The 13,158-nt window shown below is 32.6% G+C and overlaps 1 protein-coding gene across 1 annotated transcript; it reads left to right on the forward strand.

Moving 5' to 3' along the window:
* Positions 1 to 5,049: 5,049 nt before the first annotated feature.
* Positions 5,050 to 12,348, forward strand: LOC107192496 (GTPase-activating protein). The gene is made up of 15 exons (XM_015581773.1): positions 5,050 to 5,107; positions 6,166 to 6,286; positions 6,374 to 6,646; positions 6,867 to 7,023; positions 7,143 to 7,330; positions 7,509 to 7,835; positions 7,970 to 8,171; positions 8,248 to 8,466; positions 8,560 to 8,684; positions 8,765 to 8,896; positions 9,153 to 9,194; positions 9,282 to 9,388; positions 9,466 to 9,709; positions 9,774 to 10,115; positions 11,922 to 12,348. Exons 1-15 carry the CDS (start codon positions 5,053 to 5,055, stop codon positions 12,322 to 12,324), a joined length of 2,937 nt encoding a protein of 978 aa, XP_015437259.1. The 5' UTR covers positions 5,050 to 5,052; the 3' UTR covers positions 12,325 to 12,348.
* The last annotated feature ends 810 nt before the right edge of the window (positions 12,349 to 13,158 follow it).

Genomic DNA, 13,158 nt, shown 5'->3' on the forward strand with positions numbered 1-13,158 from the left:
TCGTAGTACAAGCGTAGCGCGTAGCCACCGCTAGCGCGGGAACTCGGCTGGCAAACTCGCGCTCTGATTGGTCGCGGTTTTTCGTTAATATCTCGTAAACGAAGCCTCAGTTTAAATTTTGGCTAAGGAAAAAGTTGTTCCAATTCACCCCCCGAGTGCCACATTTCCGGGTCGGAGGACATTTTTGGGACACCCTGTATAGTGTCAACCTATTTTCAATTAACGATAACTGTTGAACTAACAAACTAATCGAAGTGACCTTTGTGAAATTATTAATTTCGAAAAATTATTTCAGTTGAAAAACAATTTTTTCACCATTTATTTTGTAATTGCTTTAAAGAAATTCAATTTTACAAAAGTGAAAGTGTTGAAAAATTTGGAAAAATTAGGATATAGTCCTTAGTGGTGTTTCTTATCGACCAATTTTAAGAAACATGGACACTTCAACATTAACTGTGTGAAAATTAATTGAAGTTAACATTGCGTCGAAGCACACTGGCTCGACAGACAGCCATGCGGTACAAGCAGTGTTAACGTCAATTACTTTTCATAAGGCTATTTTGAAATGATTCTTTAAAATAATAGCAAAATTATTGGTTAACAAAATTTTTTTTTTCAACTGAAACAATTTTTCAAAATTAACACGTTCACTGCCACAGTGAAAAAGGCCGTACGTAGCCAGACACACTTTATTTCGTTTTTTAAGTCATAAATCTTTGAAAATATATGCGTTTGATTAATAGAGATTGCTTGTCTTGTTTTAAATTATACTGTGATATTAATCTCATGTCAAAATTTTGTAGAGGTATTTAAATAATCCAGCGTGTTTGCAATGTTTCAACTAGGAGTTATTTCGTAGCTGACAGCCAACGTGTTAATAATTTCACAAACCCCACTTTGATCAGAGTGTTAGTTCAACAATTAAGAATTATTGAAGAAAGATTGTCACTAAGTTTCAAACAGCTGTAAAATTAACAATTTCAAAAATTTTGAGAATTCCTCCGAGATACGTGTATATATGTATATATCATTTAAAGACTGGATGCAACATGTCCAAGTTTGAACAAAATCCGAAATGTTACTCCAAAAAGTATCCAACTTCGCGTGGGATAACCCCATATCGATATGGAAGTAACACTTATGGTTTCTTGACGTTCACCCGATTAAAATTAAACTAAATATCACGTAAATCAGACTATTTTTAACGAAGTTAGCTTTAAATTATGCAAATTATTTATTCATTTAATTTCGTTAATTATAATCCGAATTGTGTCATTTTTGGTGGCATTGTTACTGGAAAAACATAAGGAATCGAATGGCGTCATTTTCGTGAAAATCTAATGACATATGCGGAACTTGGTATTTCCACTTCTTATTTCTGTCCTTGTCTTCCACCTCGAAGCTTCGGGGCACTATTTGTGCACCATTTGGACCAGCGCTAGGCAGCGTATGGGCATCTCATGCACCTCTTTCCCCTTCCAACCTTTCTTTCGCACTGTGTGCCTTCATAAAAACAAAGGAGCCCAGCCTCTTGTCTCTGTCACTCCATGGTAACGGTGGACGGGGGTGGGGACAAGTTTTAGCTCCCGGGAGCCAAATTTGTCCACCGCTGATTTGGACATATACAATATACATGATTTTTCCTCTGATTTTACCGCTCCAGGCGCGAACTCGTGACGATCTGTTCGCAAACATTAACAGGACAGATGGAAACAGTTGATCTCGAATAGCTAGCATGCAGCTTGTGAAAAGTTCGCGAACAGCTCGCATACATCCAGCGAACAGGGATCTGTATAGACGGAACGGTAGGTAAAACACTGTACGCAAGAGCTTCGTGATGGGCCTTATTTATTGCCCTGTATTTGTTCAAACTTCAATTATTTTGAAGATCCAATTGTTCTAGACGACATACATTACCAAGGGACTGATGAATATTTAAAGTAGTGCCCCTCATAATTTTATAGGGTTTTATATGTATAACAGTTCCGGAAAATTTCTCGAGTGTTATGTTTCCGTTCAAATTGTTACTTTCATTTTTTTGTGCAATGATTTATTATCGCTATTGTTCTTACTGCAGCTACACCATTTACGCTGGCTGGGAAATGTGTACATGTATGCGCACGCGCGTTTGTGTGTGAAATTGCGTGAAAGTTTCACGAAACTCTAACTTATTATATGGTAATTTCATGGGTGAGACCACGCTAGAGAATCATTTTGGGTATAAGTTACCCCACAATGGGAACATAAGGATGAATTGTGTATTGTATTATCATGAATTATCAGCTTTCTTTTCTTTTTCACAACTAAATACAGGCAATTATTAACCAAGAAAACTGAGGGATAAGTATGATATCGCGGAACGTGCATACACTCTTTTAAAGAGTATTCTTTTTACAACTACATCTACAATTATTATTATGTAATAAAAGAAATCCACGGCATTAATATATAATCCCAATCACAGAGATTCAGTCTATACCGTTTATATAAAATAATCAGGTATGCGAAATTATTTTTTAATCCAATTTTTAATCGATGTTGTTGCGTGCCTACTTCCTTTACAGTTTATAGATAATTTCGTTACAGGAAGACTATGCTGGAAGCTGAAGATTAGCTATTGCTATTCTGTAAGGTGCGATCCACATTACTTATTAATTTATAGTAGATAAGTAAAGTATAGCGTCTATGCAGGTTCCCACTTTTAACAACCAATCTACAGACAATTGAATTAACCACATATTTATTCCCTCTCCCAAGTCAAAAACAAAATATAAACTGCGTTGAAGTTTCTATTTTACTGTATTCTATACATTCACAAATGTCACATATGTATACGAAAAAACTACGGTTTACCGATGAACGATCTTGTACTTGCGGTGTTTAAATTGACTCATTTCCTATATGAAGGCAAAAGTAAATGGCAGGTAATAAAGTTTTTATTTCGGTGCATTTTGTACGCTCGAAAATTTAAAATAAGAACCATAAAATTTGCAGTCTGATGACTACGGAATTCCATTTCCATTTTGTCCCCCTTTCTATTAACCCCTTACCTCCAATACGACAAAAATAGGAAAAAATTCTATTAAGTGCTTTATTTCGTTGCGTTTCATGAATTCTCGAAAATTTGATGAACACCTAAAATCCGTGAAATCCAATGACGAGTGAACTTTTCCTGTTTCTTCTTCTTCTTTTTTTTCATTAACATTTTATAACAGTAGCAGCGTGAAAAATCAAAAGGAAGGCGGAGAAGGGAAGGGACTGCAAAAGGGAACGTTGGTAGAGGAAGAAAGGGTGAGGAGGGGAAGGCGATGTTGTCTGTAGAGCTCTACAAAGAGTGAGGAGCAAAGAGAAACGCAGAGTAGAGGAAGCAGGCCATTCCGCCATGAGGAAGTAGCTCACCAATTACACGAGTGTTGTTAACTAACATGGTCCAACATAGAGGTTTGTTCTCATTCCACAACAGCCAGCAGACTTAACACATTGAGATAAGAACAGAATATAGGCACCGGCCAAAAGAGTGACACGATAAGTGGGAACACGCGAATATTCGATCATTCAATGGTTTTACCCTATATGTGTGTAAATAGTGACCAGTCGGGAGAATGCCTTTACATACCGGACACTGGGTACATATCAATCCCGTACCCGAATGTCGCTATGCCACCTAGCATTCGTACAATTTAATGTAACAACCTTCGCCGACCCAACATCATTATTCTTTTTCTATTCTTAGGGCGACTATAAAACAGTGATGATGTACATAGGATGCTGTGAAACATGCATTTATAGCATACATGCGAATATCCGGAACATAAAATGAGAGCTTTTTATTTAATTTGTAACTCAATAAAATCCTCAATAGAGAAGATACATTTCGTTTTAATTCTCTTGTTCGTAGAACAGTCTATGAAAATTTGAATTCACGTGGATGTCCGCAGTCTGCCAATGAGCTAGACTCTAATTTGGGTTCCTTTAGTTATTTTTCTTGCATAGTTAATAGCACACAATTTTCATAGACTCTATATTGCATTCGTTTGGCATTGATGTATGTTTATTGTCAATTTTATTAGAATGTGCAATGTGTTATAAGTATATTTACAAATACTATATCGTTACCAATTTAATAGATTAATTCTGCGGAGAATAAATTATTCTACCTATTAGTACAACATTTCATTATAATTTAGATTGGTCAAGCGTACAATTATATAGTTTTACATCAAAATATTTTTTTATAATTAAGAAATTATTGTTGCTTATTATGTACTAACATAATTTTTTATGCATGACTTGTTTCAAAACACTATATTATAATTAATGTGTAGGTACAAGCTATACATTTTGTAATTAGTTATATTCGTTAAATATTTTTAAATATTTTCTTTTTAATTCTTGGAAAATATTGAACGTCTACAATTTAAATCAGTATTTTACAGAACTATATGTTTTGGAAGCGAATTTTTTCTTATTAAGTACTCATCACACAATATTTTATTATGTACAGAGTTTGTGTCGTATACAGTACACATTCCATGGTTATTAAATTTTTATCTAATATTTACATAAATATACCTTTACTACTATAAAAGAAAATATAGTTACTTTATATGATATAATAGGTATTATTCTCATACATAAATTTCGTTTTTGATCTTATATAAGACGATAAAAAATAATACGTTATTTAATGAATTCAAATTTTGTTTGAAATTTCTTTTCATAATTAATTGTATAATTAATATTTATAGAAATTTACATTTTTGAAAATCGATTTATGGAAAACAATTCCTCTAAACTTATTTTTCTATTTATAGTTTCTTTACATTAAATAATAAATAAAAAATGTATTAAACATTATAAAAGCATGTAATTTATTCTGTTTTGCATATTAAGGTATGTTATAAATCTATAACATTCGCAGTCAATTCGTAAAATGAACATAGAACGGGTGCTCGGTTGCCAGAGTACGGCTCTGATTAGAATCCATTCACAGAATGAACGAACCGCCTGCATTCTGTTCATGTAGTCACACAGTAGTGTCATGGAGTTAACATGGCCGAGGAGACGCGCCTAGTTCGCGTTGAAGAAAGATTAAAGATTAAAATCGGTAGGCAGACTCGTCAGAAATATCGTTTAGCAGTAATGTGAATGTTGATTGGGATGTATGCTGTGCCAAAAAAACAAGAATTTCGTTGTTTCAAAAAGCTTGATATATTCATGTTAACGTGCTACTGTTCGCTCGGGATGTCACCTAATTTGACTCCTATGGAATTATTCAACTTTACTACCTAAACGGAAAGCATCGTTGGCCCTTTTCTTGCATCAGTTCACGATTCAGTTTACGGTTCCTTCTGTTCAACCAACGAATCGATTGTACGGTCACAGTGTGGTGATATTTTTTCCAAATTTTAATGATTATGTATGCGTACGCGTACATTTTCAACTCCCACGCATCGTTGTCCCTACACAAAATATGTACTTTTCAATAGTTATCACCAAATAATATTAACAACACTGGATAATGTAATAATACAATATTAATAGTAGTTAAATGTAAAAAGTGTGAAGTTTATCTATTGCGGACAATAGTTATAAATTTCACGTTCACTTACTATTTTCATTTTAACTAACCCATTATCATTTACTTGTAATGATGGTTTTGTTAATGTGAAATATGGTTTTGTTAATGTGATTATAAAGATGAAGACATCAGCAATATAGTATTATTTCGAGAACGATTTAAATTTTCCGAAAAAAATTATTTATAGGGAAAGTACCGTTTGTTTAATAAATTACAAGCTAAATTGCACTTAATTCATTTCGTTAAGCATGACTTTTTTTAATTTATTGTGTTTTATGTGCATTGCGTTAACATTGAAGAAAAGTAATTTTGATACTATTTACAATTTTAACTGAACATTATTATTATTACTGTTGACACAGAAATATTTCAGTTAACTATTAACATTAAAGATTAAACTTATATCTTTCTTCCTAGACATCCTACTACTAACAAAAAATAATAAAATTTAATATCTTTACTTCATATGAAAACACGAAGCTTTATTCTTTTTCTAAATCAAAAATATTTTATATTTATGGTGAAGTATGTAACACATAGCCTTTTTATACTCAAAAGTATAAGGAATATGTATTTACATTTAGGTGAAGTTAAAAATCTACAAAGTAGAAGTCATGGATCTCCAGGTGCAAGAGATGTATATTGTGCATTATCCCTTGACCAAGAGGAAATATTTAGAACAACAACAATGGAAAGAACTCTCAAGTAATGTCTAGTACTATTTTTCATTATAAAATGTAATACTATGTTTGATTTTTTGGAGAAAGTATTTATAAAAAATATTTAATGTAGCCCCTTTTTCGGAGAAGAATTCCAATTTGAAATACCTAGGAAATTTCGTTATCTTGGCATTTATGTTTATGATCGAGACAGACATTTAAAGCAGGATAAAATTTTGGGCAAAGTAGCAATAAAAAGAGAAGATTTAGCAACATATCACAATAAGGAACATTGGTTTCCTTTAAGGCCAGTTGATGCTGATTCTGAAGTTCAAGGCAAAGCACATTTAGAACTCGCTCTCCAACCTCAAATTGGACATGCTGAATCTACTAAACTTACAGTGAGGTATAATAATAAACAAATATTATTAAAAGTCAACATCAAAGTAAATATTTGTGGCATTATACATACTAAACTTTGGCAACTAAAAAGACATAATTTAAGCTAGTAATAGTTTTTTTTCATATTCCTAGAGACTCTATGTTTTTCTAATTATGTTTTAGTTGCAAGTATGCTATATATAGTCATATAAGATTTAATATTTTCATAATTATTATTTTTTTAGAGTGATAGAATGTAGCGAATTAACTGTTAAAAATGGAGGATGTGATCCATATGCAACTATTATGGTCATCTATAGTAATGGTAAACAAATAATGAAACGCACAAAAATTAAAAAGAAAACAGTGTCCCCATATTTTAATGAAACATTTGTCTTTGAGGTAAATTCGAATGAATTACTTTATATTATTAATATCATTTATATAAAATTTGCATAATATATTACAATTTAACTCTAGTGTTTTTGTTTGTATAATTATTTTTAAAATTTTATCTACAGCCAGAAGTAACAGAATCCAAAGAGAAGGATGTTTCTCATTATGCTATGGAAAGTGGAGAAGTAGGTGAAGTAGTTGTAGGTTTATGGCATGCATCTCCTGGTATGGGAGAACAACCAGCTTTTCTTGGTGAAGTTAGAGTTACTTTGAGAGGCCTACAAAAGCAACCAACTAGTACAACAACAGCATGGTACTTACTACACATTTATTCCTAAAGTAACGCATTTGATCACTTACTATTATCAAATGTAAGAAATGTTTATGTGTTACATCACTCCAGATTTATAAACCATTGTTAAATGATTATTTCTCATAATAATAATTTCTCTTCAGTATTACAACTCTTACTACATTTTTTTTGTTAATAGGTACTTCCTGCAACCAAGAGCAGCGAAACATCGCCCAAGTAAAATTTCTAGCACTTCTGGTGCATTACCAGGTTTAGGATCTCTAAGATTAAAAATACATTATACAGCAGATCACGTATTTCCATCAGCAATGTATGATAGACTTAGATATTTGTTGTTACAAAGTGTTAATATTCAACCAATAACATCATCTGCTGTGTACATTTTGGGAGAAATTGTGGCAAGTAAAATGGAAGCTGCACAATCTTTGGTTAGAGTATTAGTACATCATGGACAATTGGTTTCCGTAATGCGAGCTTTAGCTAGTCATGAAATTTCTAAATTAACGTAAGTAAATGAATTATGCTTTCATTTATAAGACACCTACATTTACATTAATCGCCTAGCATTTATTGCAATCTAATTATAGAGACTTATAGTCAATCATAATATTGTATGTTACAAAGTAGGTTTTTTTATAGTGATCCAACAACAATATTTCGTGGTAACACATTAGTAAGTAAAATGATGGATGAAGGTATGCGATTGGCAGGCCTTCATTATCTGCATAGTACACTTAGACCAGCCATGGAACAAGTCATCCTAGAAAAAAAACCATGTGAAATAGATCCTACAAGGGTAAAGGATGCAAATACTATTCAGACTAATTTAGCAAATCTCAAGGTATTTGAAGATTTGAAGTAATATTTTTTTTGTATGTATACTTATATTAATTTGTAAATTATGTATCGCTTGACAGGAATACGTTGAACGAGTTTTTACTGCTATTACAACATCGGGTGTACGGTGTCCCCCTTTAATGTGTGAAATGTTTTGGTGCTTAAGAGCACTTGCAACAACACATTTTCCAAAAAATAAGGAAGTAAGATATTCAGTCATTAGCGGATTTATTTTTCTACGATTTTTTGCTCCTGCAATATTGGGTCCAAGACTATTTGATATTACAACTGAGCAAATTGTAAGACAATTTCCGCTATTAAAAATATGATAATATATTGTTTAAGAATAATAATAATACTAATAGAATTACTATTATGTATTTGTATTCCAGGATTCTCAGACTAATAGGACATTAACATTAATTTCTAAAACAATTCAGAGTCTAGGAAACCTAGTAAGTTGTAGAGGTGGTGCAGGTAGTGTGTGTAAAGAAGAATACATGGAATGTGTGTATAGGTACACAGAGATAAAATTATTTCCAAATTTCATTTATAAATAAAGAGATTTCGTGTATTATTCATACATTATTTTTCTAGAGAATTTTATACGGAGAAACACATACAAGCTGTTAAGCAATTCCTGGAATTGATATCGACTAGTAGTAATGCTGGAAATGCAAAGCAACGACCAAGTACTCAACAAGAACACCCAGTTGTATTGAAAGAGGGGTATGTCTATTGATTATGTCAAAAAAGTTTTTAATTTAACGCTTCCGTATTTCCTTATATTAATCTTCACGCTTTATATTCTCATAAAACTAACACATTTTTAAATATTTGGCAATATCTGCGATAATATGTTACAATGTTTAAATAACGCATCTTGTGAGTTAAGTACTACTTTCAGTGAAATGAATTTTAAATAATAAATTTTATAACATTATATGTGCATATAAGTAATACTAATAGAATGCATTCCTAATAGAATATATTTTCTCTTCATGCATACTGCTGATTGCGATAAGAGGTTTGTAGTGATATTTAATGATTGCAAAATTAAAGTATATATTTCTTGTAAGGATATACATTTAATTTTTTTTTTATTTACTTACAGAGTAATGATTAAAAGAGCACAAGGAAGGAAACGATTTGGACGTAAAAATTTTAAACAAAGATACTTTAGACTTACTACGCAAGATCTTACTTATTCCAAAACAAAAGGTAAATGTGAATACACTGAAAATAATTCATGATTTTAAAAAGTTAATGCAGATCAGATTTTGTAAAATATTTTTTAGGTAAAGAACCTTTATGTAAAATACCACTTGAAGAAATTTTAGCTGTTGAAAGACTTCAAGAAAACTCTTTTAAAATGAAAAATATGTTTCAAATCATTCAGTCTCAAAGAGCATTATACGTTCAAGCTGGCAACTGTGTAGAAGAAAAAGAATGGATTGATATTCTAACAAAGATTTGTCGTACAAACAATAATCGTTTAGAAAAATACCACCCAAGTGCATATATTAATGGCCATTGGCTTTGGTATGTTACCTTATATTATTTAAATACAAAGTATATTTCAATTGTTAATAAATATCGATTATAGTTGCAAAGCAGTGGCTGAAATTGCACCAGGCTGTAGTGAAGTATCACCTGGTGTAGAAGCTGGATTACGCATGGTCCTAGATCCAGACCGAGATTTGCAACGAATACATTCACTTATATTTACAAACATGCCAAGGCTTGAAACATTAATGAGTGCGTGTGAATGTCAAGCTGTTTATGGGGCTAGTGACATGTGTGTTATACCAGGTGGTGGATCTCCTATTGATGACGTGCCCTCCTGTTTTAAAACTTTAACTGCATTAAGAGAAGCAGCATATGCTTTACAGCATGAACATAGAGCCTATTTTAGAAGTTTGGCTCGTGATACCAAATATGGAAGCAAGTAAGTATGTCTGTATATTTATTAAATTTAGCCTCTGTGGCCCAGAAATAGATTTAGTTTAATGAAAAAGAACAATCACACTTCATTTTTCCATATCCTTACCTCACACGTATTTCTTTCTCATTTTTTCCTCCCCTGTTCCCTCTAATATTTTTATCCTTCTTTCTACCTCACCTAACCAATTGACCACTGTCCCACAGTATAACTATAAGTTATACTACAGTATAAATATAACTATAGTTACACACAGTATAAGTATAAGTATAAGTTATACTTATACTGTGACTGTACTATTTTGTCTACCCTCTAGCATTTGCTCAATCGTACATTCCTTCCTTCTATACCATTGCATAGTTCTATTATATAGGTACAGGTATGTAGGTGTTTTAATGTACACTAAAAACCAAATAAGACCATAACTGCGAAATGACAAATTTCGGTCTTGTTTGCGCATATTCCTCTCGGTTACCTTAGTTACCAACCTCTTAAACAATTGAGCATCATTATGCCTCGTGTAGCATCATACACCGAGTGACTGTGAAGTACAAACGTGCCAATTCATAAGTATTCATGTCTTGAGAAATACTTCATTATGTCACCCGGTGTATGACAAATTCTATCGTCCCTGTTACAGAAAGCGAGAAAGTGGGGGAACCAGGGGCTCGAGAGACCTCTCCTGCTCATTCGAAATGCGCGAAACAGTTATGCTCTTATTTGGCGTTTAGTGTATGTAAGTACATACCCAAACTGTACTCACATAACCTACATTTTCTACCTCCGTCTCCCAACCAATATCTAAAGTTCTCTGGAAGCTAGTAAGTTAGAAATATACTAAATTTGTTCATTCTAATTTTATGTTTTATGATCATATTAATCTAAAAAGTTTAGTGACAATTTTACTAGTAAACTCTGTTACGTCCCAAAACACCAAAATTCTTCGAAAATTTTACGGGTTGTAAATCCGCTTCGCTGGTTTGCGACGGTGTAAAAACAAGACGTTGACTTCACAAAGGTTCTCGTGAAGTCTAGTTAGGGTAGCAGGAATGATCGGAATAGATCAGTTTGAGTAACAGCCTTTTACTAACACTTAAATTACAATGATGTAATATTCGTTTCTCGCAGAGAATGTGACGTGATCGAGAGTTTTAAATGATTAACGAATGTGACTGCTTGATGTTTAAAGTCGTAGCGACGCCGCATCGCGCTTCTTCTGTATTTAAGGAAATTTCGCCAAACGCATTGACTAAATCTCGCTTTCTGATTGGTGGTACCCTGGAGGAGAAGGCATATTCTCAGGTTTTTCCTGAGTGACGTGGTGGTGGAAACCTCCCCTTCAGGGCGAAGCGGGTGCAAGCCACTGCAAGCAAAAATGTCGCGCACGTGGTCACGGTGTGACTTGACCGCGCCGAAATTTCGAGTCTCCCAACGGTAGGGTTTATGACTGTTTTGTTCTGCGCGCTAGTGCGCAGCGGTAAGACCCGGTGCGTACGAGTCCCAGGTTTATTGCAAGCATTATTGTAAAGCTAACGGAATCTTTGAGGCCTATAGCTATCGTTCCTGGTCGAAGACGGAACAAACTCCATGACTATTAGATAAAATTAACATAGTACAAAACTCTTACACAGTTTAACAAGACCTATTCTGTTTATTGTTACATATTTTTTTAGCAGGCAAACACGAGTTTATGTGAAAGTTTACATTGATAACAGTGAAAACTATTCAATGCATTTGCCGCATTAAACAAAATGCAACAGTTTAAGAATGCGTTATTGGTTTATTTATCTTAAATTGTAATTATTATTTTAGACAAGCTCCCATTGGTGATGACAATTACCTCCATTTAGCTGCCAGAGCTGGGTTTGAGAGTCAGCTAACAAAGTATGCTTATGAAGTGGACACTTTAAATCAACATTACATAGAAACAGATCATTGTTATGACAGTGGATTTTCTAGACGAATAGGGGATCGACGATATGATGAAACATTTAGAAAATGTTTAGATTCTGATTCCATACATCGTAGGTATGAAAACGAAAACAATTTATTACGGCGGTATGAAAATAATACTGATACCATAAAAAGTATCCAAAACGATCTCAAAACATTTGATCATAGTTTACATAATACGTTAAGAATAGATAAATTTGAAAAAGCTGCAAGTTTAGAAACCAATAGAAGGTTGGATAGTTCCACTGTATTGACCACATGATGAAAATAATATGTCCGGTAAATAATGATCATAGTGAGATATTGAATGAATGTACAGTGACAAGATTAAGAGATAACCTAAATGGTATATCTTGTATTTCTTTAAATGAGCATGGAAATTAATCATTCATTTACAATCTGAAAATAAGAATAATACGTTACTATGAATTCTTATAACAAATTTTATTCATATGTTTACATTACTTGTAATCTAACAAGAATGTAGATTTAAATTCATTCAAATTACATACAACTATATTTTTACACTTGTGTGCAGTATATACCTAGTATAAGGATATACACTCAGTGCCTCAAATTATTGAAAATGTAAATAACTGCTGGTATAAAAAGTGTTACGTTTAGAGAGTAAAATATGGAATGGATTTATACTTTTTACTATATCATTAGATATTTTAAGTGGAACTATGCTTTTGTTATTTCAATTTCATAATACATTCCAAAACGATATTGTATATTGCCACAGTGATTACATGATACATTGTAATTGTACAATGATGTTGTATAATAATTACTATTTTATTAGCATAGCTTTTCATTCATTTTAATCAAACAATTGAATTATTCTTAAGGGCATATAAATAATAAACATGCAAAACACATAAAATGTTCAATTTATTCTTATTTAAAGTTAAATTGGTGATTAAACTTCGTTGTTGAAATATGGATAATTAATGAACAGGAATTTCCGGTCCCAATAATATACAATGTCTCTTGAATTGGGTCAAAGTAATCAAAGCCCACAAAATATACTGTTGTTCTGCTGAAAATCAGTGTCACAAAAGGTTTACGTTCATTATCGCATTTTACTCTTTAA

The sequence above is a fragment of the Dufourea novaeangliae genome, unplaced genomic scaffold, assembly GCF_001272555.1.
Source record: "Dufourea novaeangliae isolate 0120121106 unplaced genomic scaffold, ASM127255v1 scaffold350, whole genome shotgun sequence".
Classification (NCBI taxonomy): domain Eukaryota; kingdom Metazoa; phylum Arthropoda; class Insecta; order Hymenoptera; family Halictidae; genus Dufourea; species Dufourea novaeangliae.